This window comes from Gorilla gorilla, chromosome 13 (genome assembly GCF_029281585.2).
Source record: "Gorilla gorilla gorilla isolate KB3781 chromosome 13, NHGRI_mGorGor1-v2.1_pri, whole genome shotgun sequence".
Lineage (NCBI taxonomy): Eukaryota > Metazoa > Chordata > Mammalia > Primates > Hominidae > Gorilla > Gorilla gorilla.
The window spans coordinates 120,370,247-120,395,447 of NC_073237.2; the positions used below are offsets into that span (position 1 = coordinate 120,370,247).

Below are 25,201 nucleotides of genomic sequence, written 5' to 3' on the forward strand. Positions count from 1 at the left end.
CGGCCGTGTGCAGGCGCCGAAGCACACGTCTGTGTGAACACACGGGCACGCGCGTCTTTGGGTTTAGTGGTCCTTCCCTCGCGTTGGGGCATCTGTACACATGCGGAATATACACATATGATTGTAACTTCAAGTTTTTTCAAATATGCAAAACGACCTCGTAGGAGCACTTGCAGTGATTTAAGTAGAATCGCCTGAGCACGCAAGTGCAGGTATAACGTGCAATTTACCATTTTGCAGTTGCATCCTTCTTCCCAGCTCTAGACACTTAACACCTGATGCGCATGCGTAAGACCCTAGCTCTACAGTGGTGCTGGCTGTGATTTTGCCAACAGAGATAAAATTCGTGCTGGCTGTGTTATTGCCAACAGAGATGAACATGTGTATTTGCACACATGAACACAAGTTCATGTGCTTGGGCATTACACGCATACATATATTTGTGCACACATATATTTGTGTGTGAAAGTTACTTACACACGTGAAAAACACGATTTCATGCCTCAACTCTGTACCCTGTGAGGTAAACCGCAGGTCCTGACTATCCCCTTACCTGTCCTGGCAAACAAGTCGTTTCAGACTGACACCCGCCTTGTCCCTATTAGACGGAGCCAAACCTGCCTCCGAAGCAGACCCAGATGGGACTCTGTAACCGAAGTGCTTATTCAGTTTTTGTCTACAATCATTTTATTTCCTAAATCCCTCCCCCACCAGACACCTGGGTATTTCCCTCCAGTCCCCAGGAGACTCTAGGGTGAGCCTGAAACCTGGAGGCTGGGGGTAGCAGTTGGGATTTACCCAGCACGCTACTTTGTTGGCCCCTGGGGAGGTGGTGCAGCCAGGCGGGTAAGGAGGACTCGCGCCATCAGCGGGGTCTGAGACATGGTGTGCCCAGTGGGCAGAGAATAGGCCTGTGGTTTTTAAGAACCTCACTGATATCGAATGTGTCTTGGAGTGAGAAAGTTTTTAATGGAAAAGGAGCAAGAGGGAGTGATGAAATAATTTGCTAAGTGCCTACTATGTTCCAGGCATTTTACATCCACAGTCTCTTTCAATCATCACGTCCATGCGGAGGAGAGCTTCTTGTCGCCCATTATAAAGGTCAGAAACAGGCTAAGGGAGGATAAGTCACTGCCTAAGGTTACAGTGCATGTAAATGGCAGAGCTAGGATTCGAACCCTGGCCTTTCTGAGTTCCTAAAGCCATGCTCGCCCCCACTCTTCCAGGCTGGGGAGAGACCGGGAAGAGCGAGAAGCTACACGCTGGGCTGCAGATTGGGCCCTAGTGGGCTTGGAGCGTGGATATGTTGGCTGGCCCCCCTCCCCGGGAGTCACAGCTCTCGCCGGTCTCGCCACTCAGGCTCTGCCGGGTACCCAGGAGGCTTGCACGGCCGCCTGCAGCCCGCTGTGCAGAGCCCGGGCCGAAGGCGGAGCTCGATGGGAAACGGCCGGCCGAAGGCTCTTGCAACTCTGCCACAGGCCTGCCTTCCCAGGCCTCCCAGGCGGGTGCCTGAGGCCGCGGCTCCAGGCCGAGGGGAGACCGCAGTGAGACGAGCATCCCCTTGCTGCGCCTTCTTAGGATAGAGGGTTTAATTTTCCTTTCTGAAGATATCGCAGGAAGCTGTTCGTATCTTAAAAACTCCAAACCCCGCGCTCTCCCTCCTCCCTGCCTCCCCCCCACCCCCGCCCTCCAGCCTCGCCCACCAGCTCCCACCATCTCGACTCTCCTCTGCTCCTCTTGCCTCTCCCCTCCCTCTTGGGTCTCCCGCCTTCCCGGAGCACGCGCTGCCAGGGCCTGGGGCGCCGAGCGGCCAATGGCACGGCGGCAGGACGTGATGTCAGGCGCGGCTGTAGAAAAGGCGCGGAGGCTTGCGCTGGCGCGGACTGCAGAGCCGGGGCTGGGCTAGGCGCGCGCTTGGAGAGCATTGCGCGCGGCTGGGCCCGCGGCCGGCGGCTCCTCCTCCCACTCTGCTCCTCCTCTTTTTTCTCCTCCTCCACCTCCTCCTCCGCCTCCTCCTCCTCCTCTTCCTCCTCCTCTTCAATTCTCCCGGTGGCTCGACTCGGCTCGCAGGCTTCGGAGAAACCCCTACTCCAGTCGCCGACTCAGCGCCCAAGAGGGTCGCCTTGGGCTGGGGGCGCACCCCAGGGAGGGGAGGGGTCCAGGCAGCTGGGCCGCCGCGGACACCTAGCAGCTTCTGGGTGAACCCCGACCGCAGCCGTCGCCGCCTCGGGCAGAGTTTGCGCCCTTGCTTTGCGCCCCGGGCGCTGAAGCCGGGCGGGCGATGCCCGCGGCGTGAAAGCGCCCGCGGCGGGCGCCGACCTCTGCCCTAGTCTCCTGCTCCCCCCGCCCCGCTTGTCCCGTGCCCTTGTGACCCTGGCTTTGGCGCCGTCGCCCAGGCGCCCCGCAATGTAGCTGCCCCCGCGCCTCGGCGGGAGGCGTCCTGCCCCGCGAGCGCCCGGGGCCCGGAGCCCGGCCTGGGGGCTCAGCCGAGCTCGGGCGGGGCCGGGGCCGCGGTGGCGATGCACCGGGCCCGTTAGCTTCAGGAGCGCCAGGCAGCTGAGGCGGGGGGCAAGCCCTCCCTCGGAGGAGCCGCGCCCCCGGCCCCGCCGGTCCCGCCGCGATGCTGTTCCACAGTCTGTCGGGCCCCGAGGTGCACGGGGTCATCGACGAGATGGACCGCAGGGCCAAGAGCGAGGCTCCCGCCATCAGCTCCGCCATCGACCGCGGCGACACCGAGACGGTAGGCGCGCGGCTGTGGGGTCGGGGCTGAGAGCTGGGATGGGGCCGGGCCAGTCAGCGCCTCTGCTCCCCGAAGTTTGGGGAGCGTCCTTCGTGCCGCACGGGACTGGGTGCTGGGGATCCTCGGTCAGAATGCAAGGCCGGTGGCTCCCGGTTCGGGGGAAACCCGGCTGCTGGGACGCAGAAGGGAAACAAGGTTGAAACCGAAATCTCGGCCCTGGGGGTAGAGGAGAGCGTTTCTTCCGAACTGGAAGCGAAGTCCCATCCGCGGCCCGGGGCGGCTCCCTTCTCACCTTGCCCGGTGCCGGGGTCGACAGCCCCGCGCTCTCCTCCACCTCTCGGCTCCGGTTGCTGGCGGCGCCGCGAGCGGCGCCAGGGAAGGGCGAACCAGCTGGGAGCATTGGGGCTCCAGCCGGCTTGGGCCGCTCCCAGCTTTCCGGCAATCGGGGATCCTCCTCAACCCCCAGCGCGGTTTCAGAGGCCGAAGTCTTCGGGGCCAACATTTGTCGTTGATCGCGTCCCCAGACCCTTGACTGGTCAGACTTAGCCAGGCCAGGGCTGGGAGTTCAGGCTCTGGCCTGGCCCTCGCCGAAGGAGACTCCATTTGGATCTCTACACCTGGCTCCGCAGGCCCAGCCCCAAATAGCCAGTTCCTCGCCTCAGGCCTCCCTGGGGGCCAGACGAGCAGACACTGCCCGACCAGCGGGCCCAGAAGTGACCTTTAGGAGGCCGCGGAGGTGGGGAGCACGGGAGAAGCTTCTCTGCTCCGGGAGCAGGAGCAGCGGCCCCAGTGTTCTCCCGGCCTCTGAGCCCTTCTTCGGTTAGACCTTCTCTGCTGGTCAGTTTGGATAGGGAAGTATTTGGGTTGAACCTGTCCTTCACCCAGGGACTTTGAGGGTGTCCCTGCACCCCACTTACCTCATCCCCGGACCCAAGAGGGCCCCAGCCCGTGTGGCAAAGGAGCCTGAAGTTGGCTGACTTGTCCTGGCCTTAACCTCTGGCCTAAGGATCCAGGGATCACTGGAGCTGGGGCCCAGGAACTCCGCAGTCTCTCCAAAGAGGATTCTGTGTGGAGGGTGACTTAATGGTCACCTTATCCCCCGGGTGGCTCATTTAAGAAGCAGTTTAGGGAAAGCTCTTGGAGGGCTTGACTGGAGTAGCTGTCCTGGTCCCTAAACACAGCCCGAGCATTTTGGGGGAAAGGACAGGGAGGACTGGAAGGAAGAGAGGTAAGCACCAGAGCCATTTAGGCCATGAGCCAGGCCTGGGCCCGTGGCTGGCGAGGGCTGCGCAGGCAGGCCTGGGTTCTAAACCGCCCAGAAATGGAAATGGGCCTTTTGGGGTGGGGGGAAGCGCGCCGCATGTCCTGGCAGCCCCCTCCGCGTTCAGGGCTAGCCAAGGCCACAGAGGGAGCTGTGGGTGCCGGTTTCCCGGCGGCAGAGGGGCCGCTGGCTGACGCAGGCGCTGCTGTCTTCCGCCTCCCTCCCTTCGCAGACCATGCCGTCCATCAGCAGTGACCGCGCCGCGCTGTGCGCCGGCTGCGGGGGCAAGATCTCGGACCGCTACTACCTGCTGGCGGTGGACAAGCAGTGGCACATGCGCTGCCTCAAGTGCTGCGAGTGCAAGCTCAACCTGGAGTCGGAGCTCACCTGTTTCAGCAAGGACGGTAGCATCTACTGCAAGGAAGACTACTACAGGTAGCCCCCCCCCCCACCCAACTGCCCCTCAGGACCCCTCCCCCCAATCTCAGGCACAATCTTACAGTTTGGCCCTCTCCTTTCCGTTTAGTCTCAGGAGAGGGTTCACTACTCAGGACTCCCCCGCTCCCCCCCAACTTCTCCAAGCCAGCACAAATTGGGTGATAACCTTTTAAAGCAGCAATTTGGGGAGCTCTTGGAAAGGTCTACGAAGTAGGAGAACCAGAAAAAAAGCAGAAGTTGCCCTCCCGCTCGGAGCTTAGACCACAAAAAAGCTTGAGTTGGGATCCTTGCTCCTCTCTCTCTTTGAAGTTTCTTGAGTTAATCCGAGGTTATAGAAACAGGCACCCCCAAACCTAGGCAGCCCAAGCTGGAGTGAAACACAGCTGGAAAGAGAGCTGTGGGAGTGGGTGCATTTCCAGGTCTTTTGAGAAAATGGGAATGAAAGGTGGCCAAGATCAAAGAACCAGAATCACTAGTAGACTCCAAGTTCTCGGTTTCTCCTTCTCCCCAGTTTTAGGATTAGGGTCTATGTATATTCTCTCTGTCTCTGTCTCTGCGTCTGTGTCTCTCTCTCTTTCCCTGTCTCTGTTTCTTCCAAATTATAAAAGTCAGTAGGATTCCCAGGCGCTGGTTTGGAGGGAGGAGTAAAGGTTGAGGAGGGGGTAAGTGGTAAGTGTCTCCCTCCACTCCCAGGTAAAGGCTTTCCTAGGGCTTGCGGAGACTCTGGGTGAAGTAGAAGTCTCTGTAGGCATAAGTGTGTTAAGGGAAACTATTTTAGGACAGGACCAGGCCTGGGTCAAAATCTAGTTCTCTCTCCCCTCCATCCTCCAAATAAAGGCCGGGTTGTTCGTCTTGAGGAGGGGATTGCCCCCCGCAGCAGCAGCGGCACCTGGAGGAGGAAAAGGGGGGTACCCAACCGTGTGTTCCCACAGCCCCTCCCTCCATGGTCCCTACAGGCGCTTCTCTGTGCAGCGCTGCGCTCGCTGCCACCTGGGCATCTCGGCCTCGGAGATGGTGATGCGCGCTCGGGACTTGGTTTATCACCTCAACTGCTTCACGTGCACCACGTGTAACAAGATGCTGACCACGGGCGACCACTTCGGCATGAAGGACAGCCTGGTCTACTGCCGCTTGCACTTCGAGGCGCTGCTGCAGGGCGAGTACCCCGCACACTTCAACCATGCCGATGTGGCAGCGGCGGCCGCTGCAGCCGCGGCGGCCAAGAGCGCGGGGCTGGGCGCAGCAGGGGCCAACCCTCTGGGTCTTCCCTACTACAATGGCGTGGGCACTGTGCAGAAGGGGCGGCCGAGGAAACGTAAGAGCCCGGGCCCCGGTGCGGATCTGGCGGCCTACAACGCTGGTGAGTGCGCGGCGCACGAAGCGCCCCCATAGGGTTGGGGGAAAGTGTGCGGCCTCGACGGCCGGGAGCTGGATTGAATCTCTGTGTGCTGGGCAAATAGCGAGCCTTAAGCACCGGACGGCCTCGCAGAAGGGACATTAGCCCCCTGGGCTTCCAGACTGTGCGTCCTCGGCTGGAGCGGGAGGAGAGGGTGCAGTGGTCCCTTGCTGCTCCGGGTGCAGGGCCTTGTCTCTGATAAATTGTTTTTTTGGAGATGGCTTTTTGGTTTGGGCCTTTGCCCCACTTTGCTAGGCAGGAAGTGCAGGGATGGAGAAAGCAAGGCGGCGCTGACGCCAAACAGGTTTTGGGTTGGCGCGGCTGAGGGCAGGGAACTGGGGCGGCGAAGGAACGAGGCAGGGCGGTGAGGGTCCCAAGAGAAAGGGCTGGCTGTGGCCCGGGGCGCCGAGCTCGGCCTGGAGTGCGGCCTGATCTCGTGAAATGTCCCAAGGGCGGCAGGCTTGGGGAACTCGGGCTTGGGGAACTCAGGAAAGCAAAGGCTGCGGTTACTTTTGCTCGGCCCGATCCTCCTTTAAAGACAGGTCTCAGTTTTCCCGGACTTTTTCCTCCGAGTTTCCTGGCGCCTGCTGGGGTGAGGGCCGCGACCCTCGGAAGCGGGCGCCCGGGCGGGGACGAGACCGGAGCAGGCCTGGCCTCGCGCCGGGGTGGGGTGGGGTGGAGTGAGGTGGGGGGCTCGGTTCGGATTTCCGGCATCTTTGAGCCCCAGGCCATTCCCGGAGAAGCTCTGCCCCCTCCCGCGCCCCTCCCTGCTCAGGACAGCTGCAGAGGTTCTGAGTCCCGGCAAATGAGCCGTCAACATCTGCCTGAAGTCTGCAAGGCCCCGAAAGGTTTATGACTCTCCGGGCTTCCGAACTAGAGTTTATGTGCAATTATTTTCTTTCTTTCGTTTGCAACAGAGTTAGATTTGGAGATTTTGTGTTCTTCTTCCTTTTCCCTTTAGTCTAATGCACAAGCAGAAAAAAACAAAAACAAAAACAAACCCAAGACTGTGCAGAGGGTGCTACGGCGGGAAGAAGTCAGTTATTTTCATCTTAAAGAATCTGAGTTGAATAGAGAGGGAAATGAGGGGCGGGTGTTCGCTCCAACGAAATCGCTTGGAGGATCATGGGGCGTGTGTCTCTGTGTGGGGAACTGGGAGGAAAGCGCAGCCCCCAGTTTGGTAAATGGTGAAGCAGCGGTAGGCCGGTCGGTGGCGCGGATTTAAGATTTGCTGAAGGCACTACCACAGATGTAGCTCTCTGGAACTTCCATCCCTCCTCTCCTACCACCCCGAAAAAAAAGACAAAACCGAGTTCAGACCGGCTCCCCCCACACCAAGCCGCTTCTATTTATCAAGTGGGGTCAACTTCCACTCGGAAGCACCTCGCGGGGCTCGGCTCCAGGGCGGCTGGGGAGCTGTATTGTTTTCCTGGGCACGGAGGTTCGGCGCCGGTTTTAGGATTGTGCAAAAAGAGAGTAGAAGGTACAGAGATTTATTTCTGCTTTTTGCTGTTCAGCCGCCGTTTCCCCCAGCGAGGAGGGCTGGAGGCTGAATTTCAAGCCTTGTTTAACCTCTACAAGAGACACCCTCCATTCAGCCATCTCACTTTCTCTCTGGACTCCCTCTCTCTTTTTTTCCTTTCCGCTCTCTCCGTCCTTTCTCTCTATCTCTGTCTCTGTGTGTGTCGTGTTTGTTCCCGTGCCCTCCTCTCCGACCTTGGCCGGGGCTCCTAGTCCTGAGAGAAACGGCGTTCGGTGCGCCGGCGGTGGCTGTGCGGCTGGCTCTTTCGGGGCTCCCGGGACTAGGTTGGGGAAAGAGGGCATCTCCCCGGCCTCTCGGGGCCCAGCCCAGTCTTCCTAGATCTGGCGTCCGCCCTTCCCTCCCCTCCCGCACTGGCAGGAGAGAAATGGCCGCAGTGTGGGCCGCGGGGCAGCTAGGACTGGAAAGCGGGGACCCTGGAGGGTGCGATTGTGGACGGGGTGTGCGGGCGCGGGTCGTGTGCGTGTGCGTGCAGGGTTCCGACCACGGGGACACGAGCTTGTTTGTGGCAGTGTCCCACATCCTGTGGCCCAGCCACGCCGACCCCTTGCAAAGCCTCTTGCTCTGGGGACAGTCCCTCCGAGGCGCGGCGGCACCTTACTGAAGGGCGGCGAGCTGGGGGCCGAGTGGGGAGGGGGCGCCGTCGGGGCGCCGAGCGCTGGGCTTACAGCAGAGCCGCGGGCCGCGGGGTCGGAAAGTCCTTCCGGGGCGGGGCCGCAGCGGCCTCTTCCCGCAGCCCCTCGGGCCCGGGCCCCGGTGGAACGGAGACCTCCCCCTACCCCGGGCGGGGCTGCCAGCGGGCTGGGGGCGCGAAAACGGCGGCAGGAGCGGGCGAGGGGCCCAGGCCGCGCACTTTGCGCCTGGGTTTGCGCGCCGCGGCCGCGGGAGTCCCGCGCGGACCGGCCGGACGCCCGGCCTCCCCCAGCCCCAGCTTTTTGTGTGTGTGTGCCTGGCGGCGTAATTACTGATTTGATTCCAATCCATTATTTAGACAATTGAACCTACAATCTCGTCTTTAGTAAAATGAGGCGAAGTCAGATTTGATTACAGGTTCAGTCCCAGCGACAAGAGCTCGAAACCCGATGGGTTAATAACAGATCACGAGTAAATTATTCATGATTTTACGAGCTCTTTAGCTCCATTGAATCGGCCTAATTGAGAGGAAAAAAAAAAAGGAGAGAGAAAGCCCGGGTCCTCCCCCTCCCCTCGGCCCCTCGCTCCTCCCCGGATCCGATCCTGGGGAATCTCGACCCGCCCCCGGGCACTGGGGGCGGGAGTGAGGGGGTTCAGGGCGCCGGCCAAACCTGGGCCCCACGGCTGCCTCCCCCGCCGCCGCCCCCTGCCCTTGCCTCTGGCCGGCCTCGGCCTCGCTACTTAGGGCCGGCTCCTTTCCCTTTTTCTCCACTCCCCTTCTTTCCCCTTTTCACTACTCCCCCGCCAATAACGGCTTCGGAAAAGGCCTCCCCCGCAGGGACCGGGTCTCCCGGAGCTCCGGGATTCAGCTCGGCCACCGGACCCTCGCCACAAGCTGCGCCTGTTTCCGGGACTCGCTTTCCCCTCCGCTCTCCCTATTTCTTGCTGTCTTTGTAGCTGTCTCTCTGTGGTTCTCCTGGCTCCTTCGCTTTCTTTTCCTCTGTCTCTCCTCTCTTTTTCCTGGCTCTGTCCATCTTCCGTCCCTACCCCCTCTCTCTTTCTCTCCCTCCATTCTGCCTTTCTGTGTTTGTCTTTTTCTCTCCTTTCTCTGCCCTTTCTGTCCCCCTCCCCCGCACTACTACCCCACCTAGGCGGCACTCAGGGCAGGTCCCTTGGGCCCATGGGGGCGCCGGGGTCCCCACGGAGCTCATTAACAGCAGCCAGGCCCAGGCGGGGGCTCGGTGGAGGGATGGGCCCGAAGATACCCCGTAGGGAGGCTGCCCCACCCCCAGTGGAGCTGGGGACTGGGGGAAAGAAAAGGGTTGCTCACCTCAGCGGGTTCCAAGCAGTTCTGGTGGATCAGGTTCAGAGGCATCCTCTGATCCCCTTTAAATTGCCGGACCCGCGCTCTTCACTCTGGGCATGCTCTCTGTGGGAATGCAGCCCCGGGGGTGAGGGGACCTGAGTGCCGGTGGAAAGAGGCCCCTAGGAGGTGTAGCCCCTAGCTAACAGCTCCAAAGGCAGGGGCAAGACTTGTATCTTGCAAATTCTCTCTGCAAGGGGCTCTTCCCCATCTGGGCAGGGGAAGGGGGAGGTGACCAGCAGAGTAAAAGTCCTTTGGAGGTAGTGTGGCCAGGCAAAATGCAGCATCCCCAGTTAAATTGGAATTTTGGGTACGTAACAAATACATTTTTAGTGTAAGTGTCCCCGGCAATATTTGCATTTTGGAAAAATAACGAATAAATTTGAAATTTGTAGTATAAGTGTCCCGTGTAATATTTGAATTTTAGATAAATGACAATTTTTTAGCATAGCTATGTCACCTGTAGTATTTGAATTTCAGGTAAACAACAAATACATTTTTAGTATAGGTATGTCCCGTGCAATATTTAGGACATGCTTATACTAAAAAATTACTTATTATTTTTCTGAAATTTATATTTAACTGGGCAACCTGTATTTTCATTTGCTAAATCTAGAGCTCTGTTATGGGTATGTGATGAGGGCACAAGATACCTTCTCAGTTCTCACTTTAGGCGGACTGAATGTACACCCCTTATGAGGCTTACCCCAAGGCAAGACCTTAAGTGTGGCATGGCTCGGGAGGTGCCATGAGGAGGCGACTTGGGAGGGGTCCTGCGGGTCCCCATCAGCTGCCAGGTGGCTGAGCAATTTTCTGAGGCCCAGATTTTCACCCATATTCCCCACCCCCAATGCCAGCCAGGCATTGGCAGCCTGGCCCCCATGAGGCCCCTTGTGGATAGGGACAGGCTCCCTCCTCCCTTCGTGGTGTAGTGGAAGAAAACAAGGAGTACTCCAGTGCTAAATCTAGGCTCAACAGATCAAGATCAATCTAGCTGGTTACCGGTGGTGTGGCAGTGTGCAAGTGGCTTCATTTCCCTTAGCTTTAGTTTCCACATCTCTAAAATGGGAATAGTCATAGCCACCTCTCTGAGCGGTAATGATGTACAGTGACATTTGTAAAGCCAAACACACACCATAGGTGTCTACTACATGTTTATTTCTGCCTCGGACTTCCTTCCCCTTCCACTCTGCCGCTCTCTGTGGACTGCCGCAGATCTCTGAATTTCCCCGAGCCTAATTTGCTCCACTTGTTCAACGGAGAAACAACCATCTTACAGGGTAGCGATGAGGATTAAACTGCAAAATGCAGTTTCCAACCTTTGGCCCAGTGCCTGAGGCCCAGGGGTCCCTCAGTACTTTTGGGTGTGGCAAAATGAACGTGAGTCTCTGTCTCAGCAGTTTCTAGGTGCCGGTCCCAGACACGGTAGGGGGAGATGGCAGAAAGCACTCCTCCTTAGAGTGCCTTGGAAAACAGGAGGAGGGCAGGCCCAGAGACCCTGTCCTGCTGTGTCCAAAGTCAAGTGACTTCCCTTGCTGAGCCTCAGTTTCAACATCTGTAAAAACGGGAAAAATAATACCTGGTGCTCCTAGGATTGTTTTAAGTACCTAAAGAAAATGTGCCTGGAAAGCCCTTTAACACATCACCTGGAGTTCAATCAGCCATCAACAAGTCGTAGCTGTTGTTGTTGCTGCTGCTGCTGCTACTATTGTTTTTATTATAACATAATGGCTCAGAATGATTTTTGGATTCTCCCAGAGCCGGGATTCAGTGCTGCAGTTCTTAGCAGTGTGATCCTGGGTGGATCGCTGTCTCTGAGCTTCAGTGTCTCCATCTACAAAATGGGGATGATGTCCCCCTTTCATTGTGGCGCAGACATGCAGCAGGGTTAAGGATTGAAATGTTTGGCAGTGGGTGGGGCGAGTGTGGATTTGGCATGGGGGGCGGGTCAGGAAGTTCACCCACTGGCTCTGTGTCTCCTCCCTAGCGCTAAGCTGCAACGAAAACGACGCAGAGCACCTGGACCGTGACCAGCCGTACCCGAGCAGCCAGAAGACCAAGCGCATGCGCACGTCCTTCAAGCACCACCAGCTTCGGACCATGAAGTCTTACTTTGCCATTAACCACAACCCCGACGCCAAGGACTTGAAGCAGCTCGCGCAAAAGACGGGCCTCACCAAGCGGGTCCTCCAGGTCAGCCAGGGCCAGGGGTGAGGGCATCTGCGACCAGCAGGGACTGGGGTGGAACCCTGCACCCCCCCGCCGTGGGCCTTGGAAGGACCTTCCACCCTGTGTCTGCTTCTCTGTGTGTTTATCTTTCTTATTCTCTTTCTTCACCTCTCCAGCCTGTCTCCATCTGTATTTCAGTCTTTTTTTTCTTACTTTGTCTTTTCTCTTTTTCAGTTTTTGCCTCTCTGTTTTTCTGTTTGCGTATCGCTCCATCCTCATTGTCTCCATACTCGGTCTCTTTTCTTTCCTGTAAACAATTCTTAGTTTCTGTTTATTATTCAAGTGACACTCATTTTACACACATTCACGTCATAAAAGGTTCAAACATTTCAGATAAATCTAGAGGCCGCCCCACCCCATCCCAGGACGTACACCCAAGGTGACTATCATTAGCTCCTGCTTCTTGCTTCTTACCTACTCTAGTTTCTCTTCTCTTGCTGTCTGCCTCTGTCTCACTCCCCCCTCTCTCTTCCTTCAGGCATCTCTCTAGATTTATCTTCTGCCTCCCAGACTCTCCTGGAAGCAAGGTTTGGTGGTGGGGATGTGTGTGGGCAGATTCCCTGGGTGGGCAGGTGGGGGCCGGACTGCCCAGAGGACATGGTGGGGTGGGGGAGCGGCTGGGTGCCTGTGAAACTCAGCAGAACTGCACTTACATGTGCGAGTAACTTCTTAATAGAGAAGATCCAGAACTTTCACCAGATTTTCACACCCCTAGAGATGTTAAGAACCCTAGTCTGGAGGCACAGGAGCAGGTCCCAGGCTCCTGCATGACCCAAAGTTGTGGCAGAGTCGTGGGCCACATCTCAAACAGTCAGCTCCTCCTTTTACTCATTTTAGGGTCTTAGGCAAGTCACTTGACTTTTTGTAGCCTGTTTCCTCATACAAGAAATGGATACAATAAATTATGCTACCGGGTTATCCAAGGAGCCACTGAAATGACGTGCCTGTGGTGCGACCTGACACTTCGTTGCTCAGTGGATGGTAGCCAATAACAGCATTAACTAGATTCATTAGCTGGCATGATTCACTAGTATGAGCAATTATTGTGGTAGTGGACATCAGTTTCCCCATTCGTACAAAGAGAAGGCAAGACAATGCCTCCCTTTATAGCAAGTTTAACCAATTTATTCTTCAGAACGTGTGGTTACAGTGCCAGCGACACACATTTTGAGGGAAGAAAACCGAGGGATGAAGTAACCGGACAGCCTCACAACAGGAGGGGAGGTGGTGGGATTCGAGTCCAGGCCAGTCTGACCCACCCTCCAGCCCCAGGTCTCTGGGATTGAGGGCTGGGAGGTGACATAGAGGGATGTCGGAGACGGAGGGCTGCGCAGCTGCCCTAAGAAAGTTCTTATGAGTTTGTCAGAAACAAAAAACAAACAAACAAAAAATGCCCTCTGTGGGGCGGGTTGAGACTGTGACGCGGCGCAACTGCAGCTGCAGCTGCAGCTGCGGGGGGAGCCGGGAGTTGGGGCCCCTAGGCTCCCGAGGCGCCCCCTTGAGCAGCGCTGCCCACGGGGAGCCGGCGAGGGGCTGCGGGCGAGGGAGGACTGGGTGACGTAGCCGAGGGAGGTAGCGTCGGCCAATGGGATGCCGATGCGCCCCTCTGGGCCCGCCCCTCCCTCATGGTCTGTTTTGCTTTGGAGTCCCAGTGGCCTGAGCTCCTGGTGGATGGAGGACTTGACTACACTGGCTGGGGTAGCAGGTCCCTCTCGTCTGTTTCCTTCGTTGTTTGCCTTCTTGGGGTTAGGTCAAGGACCCTCTTTGGCGTCCCCTCCCTTCAGCCGTGGGTGAGTTCGGACTGAGGACTTGGGGTTGGGCTGCCTTTTCTCTGCTTAGTAGGACCCTTCGTCCTTCCCCAATCCAGTTGCTCTGTGGCAGGGGTGTCCAATCTTTTGGCTTCCCTGGACCACATTGGAAGAAGAAGAATTGTTTTGGGTTACACATAAAATACACTAACATGAACGATAGTTGTTGAGCTAAAATAATAATATAATAATAATAATAATAATGTTTTAAGACAGTTTATGAATTTGTGTTGGGCCACATTCAAAGCCCTCCTGGGCATAGACAGGCTTGCTCTATGGAGTGGGGCCAGGGGAGGGAGGGCAGTTCTATGAATTAATGCTTGAGCTGGGGATGGAACCGGGTTCAGGAAGACCTGGGCTGGGTTCACTGGCTGTGTATCTTGGACAAATTAGTTACCCTCTCTGAGCCATAGATTTCTCATCTGTAGAAAGGGCACCATTAGGGCACAAACCTCTCTCAGTTATCCAGATTAAATGAAATGAAGAGTAAGTACCCATAGTTGAATCAGAATCTCCAGTGAGGAGCCAGTCTCTGTTGGCCTTGGGGAGGCAGAAGGCTTGGTCACCTGACTTAGGAACAAATCAGATTTCCAGGAGAGTCACCTCTTATTCTTTCATCTGATAAAACATATATTGGCACCAGGCCCTGGGGACACAGAGATGAACAAACCATGGTCCTGGCCCTGAGGAAATTCACCTGTTAGGTATAGACACAGACCCATGTACAGTTTCTTCATGGTGTGATCCGTTAGGGCGCCTACTGAGGGAGCCCAGAGGAAGGACCAACCATGCTGTGTACCAGGCATCATGATCCCTCTTCCCCCACCATCCAGATGAGAAGGCGGAGGCCCAAATGATCTCCACTTGCCCCAAATCACACTTTGCTAGTTACCTGCAGAGCTGGATCCAAATCCAGGCCTGCCTGATCAATGGACATAGTTCTTTCTTCTTTGAGCCAATCTGGTAATGACTGTCTGAGTGTGAGTTTCATTTAGGGTCTGTATACTGGGGGTGGGGCATACATGTAGCACTGTTCTCCCTTTTTCCCAGACCACATTTGCACAAATCCCAAATATTCCTATTGCACATGGTGATGCAGCAGTTTACAAAGCATTATCTTTCCAGCCACGTATCTACCTTACCTTAAGATTTTTCTGCCCATTTTACAGATGAGAAGCTTAAGACCTAGTAAGATGAGGTGATTTGCTGCTGGATACAGGAGCCAGGCATTGGCAGGGTGGGGATTGCCCCCAGGTGCTCTGAATGCTGATGGGGAATCTGGCAGACATGGGATGGGAACAGTTTGAGGCAGTTGGTAGTATGGCTTTGAAAGGTAACAGACTGGTTTTAATCCTGTCTGACTTACCAGCAGTGAGATTTGGATGTTTTAATTTCTCCTCTCGGAGCCTGATTCCTTATCTATGAAATGGGGATGAGAAGGATACCTTACTGGTGGTTGCACGGAGTAAATAAGATGACATACAGTATAATTTACAGAGTATAGAGTCGGGACCCAGGCATGCTGATCTCATGCACTCATTTATACAGTACAGTTCAGTCTCCTGCAGTCATTTACACAGTACAGTTCATTCTGCAACCCTCTTTGAACACATTTTAAAAATGTGATTATCTTCATTTTGCAGATGATGAAACTGAGGTTCTGAGAGTCTAGAACCCTGGCCCTGAGTCTCACAGCTAGTAAGTGATGAAGCCAGGAGTCAAGTTCAGATTGGTCTGAAATTTCCGAAGCTCTTTCCGATATTGCACATGAAGGGATCTTGACTTTTTTCCCTTGGATCTGGCTGCAGAGTGCAGCAGTACAGTGGGAGAGGAGGGAAGGTGTGGGTCACAGATGCCATGTCTTGGTAGGGAAGCAGAAACCTCTAGTAAAGTGCTCATCACGTAAAAGGTGCTCACATTTGCCATCAGCAGCAGCATGGCAACTACAATACTCACTATCAGTGGGCAAGGTGACTAGGAGACAGAATGGCCCCTTAGACGGAGGTCCTTTAAGACTTTAAGCCTTGGCCGGGCACTGTGGCTCACGCCTGTAATCCCAGCACTTTGGGAGGCAGGCCGAGGCGGGCGGATTACAAGGTCAGGAGATTGAAACCATCCTGGCTAACACAGAGAAACCCCATCTCTACTAAAAATACAAAAATTAGCCAGGCGTGGTGGCATGTACCTGTAGTCCCAGCTGCTGGGGAGGCTGAGGCAGGAGAATGGCGTGAACCCGGGAGGCGGAGCTTGCAGTGAGCCGAGATTGCGCCACTGCACTCCAGCCTGGGCGACAGAGCGAGACTCTGTCTCAGAAAAAAAAAAAAAAAGACTTTAAGCCTTACAAATGCATGGAGACCGTTTCTCACCACATAGAAGTCTCTCTGAGTTGCTTTCCTTCCTTCCTGTGAAAGGGCCAGGGAAGCAGCATATTAAGATGCCCTAAGCTTGGGGAAGTGAGTGATGAGCTGATTGATTTGGGTGGGTGAAGGTCTCCATAGGGATTCCCTGGTGTGACTTTGGAAGAAAATACATTTTAACCACCAACAGCTTAAAAACCATCTTTCAGGTTGGGTGTGGTGGCTCACACCTATAATCCCAGTACTTTGGGAGGCTGAAGTGGGCAGATCACTTGAGGCCAGGCATTTGAGACCAGCCTGGCCAACATGGTGAAAACCCGGTCCCTACTAAAAATACAAAAATTAGCCAGGCATGGTGGTGCACACCTGTAGTCCCAGGTACTCGGGAGGCTGAGGCAGGAGAATCACTTGAACCCGGGAGGTGGAGGTTGCAGTGAGCTGAGATTGTGCCACTGCACTCCAGCCTGGGCAACAGAGCAAGACTCTGTCCCCAAAATAAATAAATAAATAAATAGCATCTTTCAGGTGACTAGTTAGTTGTTATTAACCTGTGTGAGAATTTAGGAGTTGAGAACTCTAGCTTTCCTCTGGCCACTCACTTATTTGACAGATATATTGACCTGCCATGTGCCAGGCAGGGCTGGAGGCACTGAGGATTCAGTGGGGAACAAGACAATGAACAAGACTGGCTGGGCGTGGTGGCTCATGCCTGTAATTCCAGCACTTTGGGAGGCGGAGGCGGGTGGATCACCTGAGGTCAGGAGTTCAAGACCAGCCTTGCCAACATGGTGAAACCCATCTCTACTAAAAACACAAAAATTAGCTGGGCACGGTGGCATGTGCCTGTAATCCCAGCTACTTGGGAGGCTGAGGCAGGAGGAGGATCGCTTGAGCCCAGGAGGTGGAGGTTGCAGTGAGCCAAGGTTGCACCACTGCACTCCAGCCAGGGTGACAGAGCAAGACTCTGTCTCAAAAAAAAAAAAAAAAAAGACATTGAACAAGACCCCACTGGAACATCCACCCAGAGGGCATGTGGAGCAAGGTGTGGGATAAACAATTGACAAGGTGCTAAGATTAATCTCTGTGTTTTTCTTTTAAACGATTCTAAGATCAAATAGGTTTGGGAAAGGCTCAAGGTTGACTATGTCTTTCTCTTGGAGATCAGAGCATGTTAGCATTAATACAGGCATTGAGAAATCTGGAAGAGACTCAACTTTGTCTAATCTAACATTTCCCAAATTTTATTTGGCCATATAATTCTTATTTAACTCTTGTAAAGAAATAAAATGGTAGACGTGCTAGGTAGGAAAAATGCAAGGGTACAATGAGAGCACAGAGACCTGACCTGCTGAAGGAGGTAGTCAGGGAAGGCTTCCCTGAGGAGGAGGTGTGGTTTATATCAGGGCAAGTCACTTCATTACTTTGAACCTCCATTTCCCCACCTGTAAAGTGGTCTTTTTCCTGCCTGTCTACCACCCAGGTCGGTGATGAGTGTCCAATCTAGTCCTGGATGGCCTAAGCTGTATGGAGTTTCACAGACGATTTGGCCTAAACCTCTCAGTTCAAAGGAAAGGAAATCAAGACTCAGAGAGGTGGAGTGACTTTCCCAAGAACCACAGCAAAGTGGTTCTAGGCCTGGGGCTGGAACCAAGGGTTTCTGATTTCCAGTTCAGTGCTTATTACTTTTGGTTCTTTAAAGAAAACTTCTTTAAAAGTTTACAAAATACTAGAACTGCCATACCAACAGTTTAGAAAAATAGGAAAAACAGAAAACAACAACAGCAAAACAAACAAAAAAAACCTTACCCTTCTAAGAGCACAGGAATCCAATAATTAAAGTGTGTGATTTAGAGGTTAAGTAGTGGTTAAGGGCATAGAACCAGTCTGTTGGAAGTCACATCTCAATTCTGGCTGTGCAGTAAGAGGCACACAGTCTCTACTTCTGCAAATTGGCAATAATATTCACATCTACCACATAGGGTTATTATAAGGACCAAATGAGTTAATGTGTAAAGTGCTTAGGACTTTGCTTATAAAATGCCTGGCACTGGCTGGGTGTGGTGTCTCCTGCCTGTAATCCCAGCACTTTGGGAGGCCAAGGTGGGCAGATCACAAGGTCAGGAGGTGGAGACCATCCTGGCTAATACAGTGAAACCCGTCTCTACTAAAAAATATAAAAAATTAGCCGGGCATGGTGCCACACGCCTGTATTCCCAGCTACTTGGGAGGCTGAGGCAGGAGAATTGCTTGAACCTGGGAGGCAGAGGTTGCAGTGAGCTGAGATCGCACTACTGTACTCCAGCCTGGGTAACAGAGCGAGACTCAAAAAAAAAAAAAAAGAAAAGGATGCCTGGCACTTCGTGAGGAGTAGTATTATAGTATTCATCATTATTATTTGCTTTATGAAGGTACAATACCAGAGGACATAGTTTTTTTTATCCTTTTTTTCACCTAACAGCCATCACAAGACATTTCCCCTGTGGCATCGTGGAGTGGCTGTGTCATGACTCCCACTTGCCGCATCTGAGTGGACAGTTTGGATGCAGCCATTAGTTTGATGTTATTAAAAATGCCATGATGGGCATGAAGCTTTCATCTTTTGGCTGATTTCCTTAGCATCCCAGGTGGGGATTTGCTGGGGGCAAAATGGGTTTCCCACTGGCCCTCCTGGCTTTCTTGATGAAAGAATTCTGGGGAAGGAGGTTTGTGAGGCAAAACACAACTTGCATGGTCAGGTAGTGCCTGGGAAGGGGGCAAGAAGCAACGTGTGCTTCTTCATCTACCCAGGACTTATTGGAGATCTACTGCGCACCAGACTGGGGCACCCCTGGCCTGGTGTTAGTTGTGTCCTGATGATTCTCTGTCTGAACTTCGCCTTCTTGTCCCAGACACACAGTCCAGAGAACTTGAGGCATGTGAAAAGAGAAGGCCTGTCAGTTTCAGAAGATGGGTGGGTGGGGCAGATTGCACCTTGTTGCTTGCAGCTGCCTAAGAATCCCAGCTTGTCAGAACCCTGAGAGCCATAGAGATCGTATGATGTGGTCTAACCCTCTTGTTGTACAAGTGAAGAAACTGAGGCCAGTCCAGAGGTGAGGGACAAACCAAGGTCACGTGGTAGTCCCAGGACTGGAAGCTGCTCTTTCCACTGCACTATAGTTGCTTCTCTGTTTCTTCATCCATTTATTCACTCATCCATGGACTTGCTACCTCCCTCAGGACCATGTGGCAGGGAGAGCATGGACTCTTTTAGGGCAAGTGGTCCTGGATTCCAGTCTCAGGTTGCCCTCTGTGTGACCTTTGGCAAGTGGCTTTACCACTCTGACCCTCTCTGGTTTTTAAATCTATACAGTGAGGGCAGGCACGGTGGCTCATGCCTATAATCCCAGAACTTTGGGAGGCCAAGGTGGGTGGATCACCTGAGGTCAGGAGTTCAAGACCAGCCTGGCCAACATGGTGAAACTCTGTCTGTACTAAAAATACGAAAAAATTAGCCAGGCATGGTGGCGGGTGCCTGTAATCCCAGCCACTCAGGAGACTGAGGCAGGAGAGAATCACTTGAACCTGGGAGGCAGAGGTTGAAATGAGCTGAGATCGTGCCACTGCACTCCAGCCTGGGTGACAGAGCAAGACTCTGTCTCAAAAAAAAATAATAATAATAATAATAATAATAGTCAATAAATAAATCTATAAAATGGGAATAATAATAGTCGAATCCACCTACTTGGCTTTTCATGGGAATAACCTGTGGCAGTGCATGCTGGAGGGTGGCATGGAGCCTGGCACATAGTAAAAGGTACATACATGTCAGCCATTCCTATGAATACATATTACTGATTCTTAATCTCTGCCAGTCTCTGCCATGCACAGGGGGACATGAAGATAGCATAGAAAGGGTCCCTGCCCCCATCAAACTCTCAGGAGTGGACTTTTTGAAATACCTGGGAGAGAATTCTAGTGAAGCCCTGACAACATGAAGAACAAACCCCACACAACCCCAGAGCAGCCGGGCTTTTAGTGAAGTTGTTGAATTTTCATCTACCAGATTCCCAGTGCCTCAGCTCTGGAAAGCAGAGAAGGTAGTTGTGGACGATGGTGTCATTGTTTACAAGCCCACTGTTAGGGGCAACAGCCTGAGAAATAGCAAACAGCTGGGAACTAACCGGGTCCAGCCCTGCCCGAGGTCTTGGAGCCCCGGATGGATGAGCAAATGAGCACCCGGCAAAGCACCTTCAACCCTCGACCCAGGCTCCCCGCTCCAGCTACTGCTCTGAGAGTCAGACGCACAGAGCACAGGCTGCTCAGGGGTCACACGCACACAGGCTGGGACAGTGGCAAGGCAGCCGCACCAAGGCTCCGGCCTTCTCCACCCCAATCTGCATGACTTTGGGGAAGTCACTTCCTCTCTCTGAGGGCCTCTGGGGGCTTCCCCATCCATTTTCTTTAGGCCACCAGGACACAGTCTCTCCCCTACAGATTTCTGCTGGCCGGGAAAGGGAAGGACCCCCCACCCCAGGGAAAGCATGTCGAGGGTGGTCTGAGAAGCACTGTACTTATTTGCCAGCCCCCAGAAGGGGTGATGGGCTTTCTTTGGGCAGAGAGCCAGGGAAAATGTGCCTTCTTCCTGGGAAGATCCAGCACTGAGGAGGGAGCTTGGTTTCTCCACTTCACAGGGTCTGGATCTCCCACTTTACTCCATGATTCTTGTGGATTTGTTTTTAATTGAGCCCAAATTGTGTTACACCACCAGAAACGGGGGTTTGAGGCCACAGGCCCCTGCAGCCGGGGTGGTCCCAAGGGGTGCGTGGGGCCAGGAGTCAGCCCTCCCTCTCCTGCCGGAGACACTGGGAAGACAGGCAGATGCAGGACATCTGGAAATGCGCAACTGGACACCCCAGAATCTGCAGTGCCCTGAGGCCCTTTGTTTTATGGGGAGGCTTCTGGCGGGTGTTTTCCTCACGCAAAGGGAAGTGAAGGGGCCCTGCCTTTCGGGCCTTTTTCCTTGGAAGGTTCAACCCCCCCCACAGTGGCCTGGATTTCCTAAGCCCCTCCCAAAGTACTTCGTGGACCTCTGGGTACAGCGGGTCCCTGTGTTTGTGCTGTTAGATGGGTGGTTGTACTTGGGTGCTGGCTGTGTAGATGAATTTCATTTTTCTTTCTTTTTTTTTTTTTTTTGAGATGGAGTCTTGCTCTGTGGCCCAGGCTGGAGTGCAGTGGTGGGATCTTGGCTCACTGCATCCTCCGCCTCCCGGGTTCAAGCAGTTCTTCTGTCTCAGCCTCCCGAGTAGCTGAGATTACAGGAGCGCACCATCACACCCAGCTAATTTTTTATATTTTTAGTAGAGATGGGGTTTCACCATGTTGGACAGGCTGGTCTCGAACTGCTGACCTCAAGTGATCCACCTGCCTCGGCCTCCCAAAGTGCTGGGATTACGGGCTTGAGCCACTGTGCCCGTCCTTAGATGAATTTCTGTGTGTCTTCCTGAATGCGTACAGGCGTGTGCGCAAAGATATGGGAGTGGACGCGTGTGTGTCTGTGCCCAAGGAAAAATGAAAGTAAACCCATGTTCTCTCACTGACATTCTTTTCACACAGAGCTCAGCCCCAGCTCTGCGCCCCGCCGCACGTCCCTCATAAGTCGATATGGGATGCAGCAGGTCGGGAGAGAGACTCTGCGGGTTTCAACTTCCCTGGCCTCACTTTAATTTGGCTGCCGTTCCCACGCTGCCTACCTCCACCCACCTCCACCCTGAGACCTGACACCCAGTGGCCCAGGGTACCTGGCGGCTCCTCCAACCGATGATGGGGATAGGTTCCGTGTCTTTTACTTCCTCTTAGTAACTCATTATTATTGCCTGATTCTCATGTGTTCTTTATCCCATTCCCAGACTTACTGACCACAAAACATTTAAAACATTTTACCAACAAGAACTTGTGGGGTTTATTGTCTGCTGAAAGGCAACTGCCAAAAAAGGAAAAAGAAAAAAAAAAAAGGAATGTCTCAAAGAACCATTAGGAAAAGGATCAAGATTTGTCTGGTGTGTGTGTTTGGTGTATCTGATAGAAATGCAACATGAGGCACACATTTAATTTTAAGTTTTAAATGTCCTAGTAGCCTCCTTGAAGAAATGAAGAGAGACGAGTAAAAGTAAAATTAATTTTAATAATGTATTTTGTTTAACTCAGTATAGCCAAACTATTAATCATTTCGACATGTAATCAATATAAAAATTATTGAGATATTCTACCTGCTTTTTTTTTTTCATATTCAGCCTTCAGATAGGTTGTGTGTTTTCACCTGCAGACTGGTTGAATTTGGGCTAATGCCATTTTAAGTGCTCAGCAGCCATACGTGGCTCGTGGCTGTGATATTCGGGAGTACAGCTCAGCTCTGGAACCTCCTATCAGAAAGAGAAGCCCAGCCGTAGCCCATTAGATAGAGTGAAATTTTTGTTTTATTTTATTAAGAGCAAAATATTGACCAGGTGCAGTGGCTCACATCTGTAATCCCAATGCTTTAGGAGGCTGAGGCAGGAGGATCACTTGAAGCCTGGAGTTTGAGACCAGCCTGGGCAACATTGCAAGACCCCGTCTCTACAAAAAATAACTTAAAAAGTTAGCGGGGCCGGTGGTGCTCACCTAATATAGCCCCAGCTACCCAGGAGGCTGAGGCGGGAGGATCGCTTGATCCCAGGAGTTAGAAGCTGCAGTGAGTCGAGACTGTGTCACTGCACTTCAGCCTGGAGGACCAAGCCAGACCCTGTCTGCAAACAAAAACAAAAACAAAAACAAACAAAAAAGCAAAATATTGGCAACCTGACTTTTTGGATCCTCTTGGCAAAACGCAGATCAGCGTCCCCAGAGGCAGCAGAGCTCTGAGTGAAGCAGTCGGGGGGATGCTCTGCCTGCCTTCCACTCACCAGCCCTTCCCTGTCGTCCCCCGCAGGTCTGGTTCCAGAACGCCCGAGCCAAGTTCAGGCGCAACCTCTTACGGCAGGAAAACACGGGTGTGGACAAGTCGACAGACGCGGCGCTGCAGACAGGGACGCCATCGGGCCCGGCCTCGGAGCTCTCCAACGCCTCGCTCAGCCCCTCCAGCACGCCCACCACCCTGACAGACTTGACTAGCCCCACCCTGCCAACTGTGACGTCCGTCTTAACTTCTGTGCCTGGCAACCTGGAGGGCCATGAGCCTCACAGCCCCTCACAAACGACTCTTACCAACCTTTTCTAATGACTCGCAACCCCTCACCCCACAATTTCTTTAAAAAAGAAATTATCTTTAGTTGAATTCCAAGTGTATTTTAAAATAGAGGCTTTGAGCAACTAACTAACCACATTTTAGGATCTCGCCTGGAAACAGAGGAAAAAAAAAGAAGTGTGCGCCCGGCTAATGCAGCGGTGTGGACCGAGGAACAACTTGGAAGATCTACCTGCAACACAACATTTGTGTCACTGTACAGTTTTGTGGACTGAGCGAGGAAAAACAACAAATAATTTAAGTTGGCTAGAGCTTCTGTATTTTCAAAGACTGCCACGTGCCTTAGGAATACTGTTTTATCTCCATACTTTGGATGACTTGTTCATTTTTCTCTCCCTCTTTTTCTCTGTATATTTATGACCAGAGCAAAAATGTAAAAAACAAAAAAACAACAAAAAAAGTTTGTTACTTTGAATAGTCCTAAAAAGAAAAAAAGGAAAAAAAAAAAAAAAGGAAAAATCAAACCCCCTCCAACGGTCGCTTTGTTGTTTTAGAATTTTAAGGTGGAAGTCTGTTCGAATATCAGAATTTGTAAAATCTAACCAGTAATAAAACCACTTATTGAAACTACTTGGGGCTGCTGCCATTTGGTTGGGTGTGAAATTCACAGGACCTAAGAGTTTTCCTGAGGCCCAGAGATCAATTCTAGGTCTTCACATATTCATCACATATTCCTGGGGCTCCTGTCTTGTGCCAGGCTTTAGACGGATTACAGAGATGCAGAGACAAAGATCCAATTCCTTCTCTCAAGGAATCAGAATGGTGACACGGGACAGACAAAAGATATCTTAACAGGGTGTGATATGTGCTCAAGTGGAGGATATGCAATATCCCATTCATTCATTCATCATTCATTCATTCATTCTTTCAAATATTTAATGAGCACACCCTGCCAGATGCTTGTGATGCAGAGGTCAGAGGCCCTTTTCTGCTCCTGGCTGGGCTGGAAAGAAGGCATGTCAGGCAATGAGGGAGGCCTCCTGAAAAACCTGCAGCTTTTCCCTATGAGGAGTGAACGCAGTTAACAAAGGGCAGCTTAAGCTCCAGTTTTCCTAATGACACAAAATTTCAAGATCGCTAGAGAGGGCAAAAGCAAATGAATTCTGTTCCTTTCCTAAAGTTTCAGGGAACCTCAGAAACCCAGAGAAAAGACACACCCAGAGAGGAGGGAGGGTTGGAGCCAGGCAGAATGAAGTTGGAATTCCTACTATTGAGCAGGGTGAGCTGAAGGAAGTCATTTCACTTCACTGGGCATCAGTTTCCTCAGCTATGAGCTGAAGATAATGAATGGCCCTTGCATGGCAGTTGTAGTGGGGGCAAAAGGTAAGATGTGTTGAAGGGCCCAGCAGAAGGCCTGACACAGAGTAGGGCTCGATGCATTGTAGTGAATGACAGACAGGTGATGTGAGGACTCTGTGGGTGGAGAGCAGGAATGTGTGTATCCAGGCATCCTCTGGCATTGCTGAATGCACCAAGCAGGTGTGGTGTCTGTCCCCCAGACATCTGACACCCCTCATTTCTCACTCTGAGCCCTGCTTCGGAGTACTCTGCTACCAGTTTCATTGGATGTCAGCAGTTACCAACGCAAATGCTCCTGCAATGGCCCACCAACTTGATCATCCAGATGGAAAATCATGGCCACCTTGAGGAGGAAATAGCCAGGCAAGAGTGGGCAGAGGAACCATCCAGCCCAGGACTGGGGTCTCTCTCTCCTCCTCCCTCTGCCATCATTGTTGGGATAGGGTGGAGGGAGTGAGTGGGGCAGGAACGGGCTGAGTGTGCTTCAAGCCCAGACTGACTCACTTTCTGAAATGTTTTTTAAAAACCCCAAGCACATTGCGTGCGCACACACACAAACAAACAAAAAAAACACTATTGTTATTGCTATAATGTCTGGCAAACAGTAGGAGCCCAATAAAATTTTTGTAAACTTTTATATTACATATACAGTGTACACAAGTCTGTAATACACAGCCTGATTAATGTCTTTCAAATGAACACACCCATTTAACTACCACTCAAATCAAGGTATAGGACACTTTCAGCACCCAGAAGCCTCCCTTAAGGCCCCTTCCTTCAATCCCTCCCAAGATAGCTCCTGTTTAAAAAAATCTGTTTTTGATCGATACATTTTTTGCTGAATGAATTCAGGAGGCTTAGCAAGATTAGCCTACTTAC

General features: G+C 52.9%; 1 protein-coding gene across 3 annotated transcripts in view; it reads left to right on the plus strand.

Annotated features, from left to right (window-relative positions):
• Positions 1-23,593, plus strand: part of LHX2 (LIM homeobox 2) — a 33,635-nt gene extending 10,042 nt beyond the window's left edge. The window contains exons 1-6 of one of the 3 annotated variants that reach the window (XM_055351876.2): positions 1,914-2,740; positions 4,234-4,436; positions 5,396-5,799; positions 11,359-11,564; positions 12,079-12,127; positions 22,709-22,785. In XM_055351876.2, the coding sequence (XP_055207851.1) occupies positions 2,621-2,740; positions 4,234-4,436; positions 5,396-5,799; positions 11,359-11,564; positions 12,079-12,090 (945 nt within the window). In that variant the 5' untranslated portion in view covers positions 1,914-2,620 and the 3' untranslated portion in view covers positions 12,091-12,127; positions 22,709-22,785. Of the gene's footprint in view, positions 1-1,913; positions 2,741-4,233; positions 4,437-5,395; positions 5,800-11,358; positions 11,565-12,078; positions 12,128-22,708 lie in introns of those variants that run through there. The other 2 variants (XM_004048582.5, XM_055351875.2) reach the window with 2 other exon arrangements.
• The last annotated feature ends 1,608 nt before the right edge of the window (positions 23,594-25,201 follow it).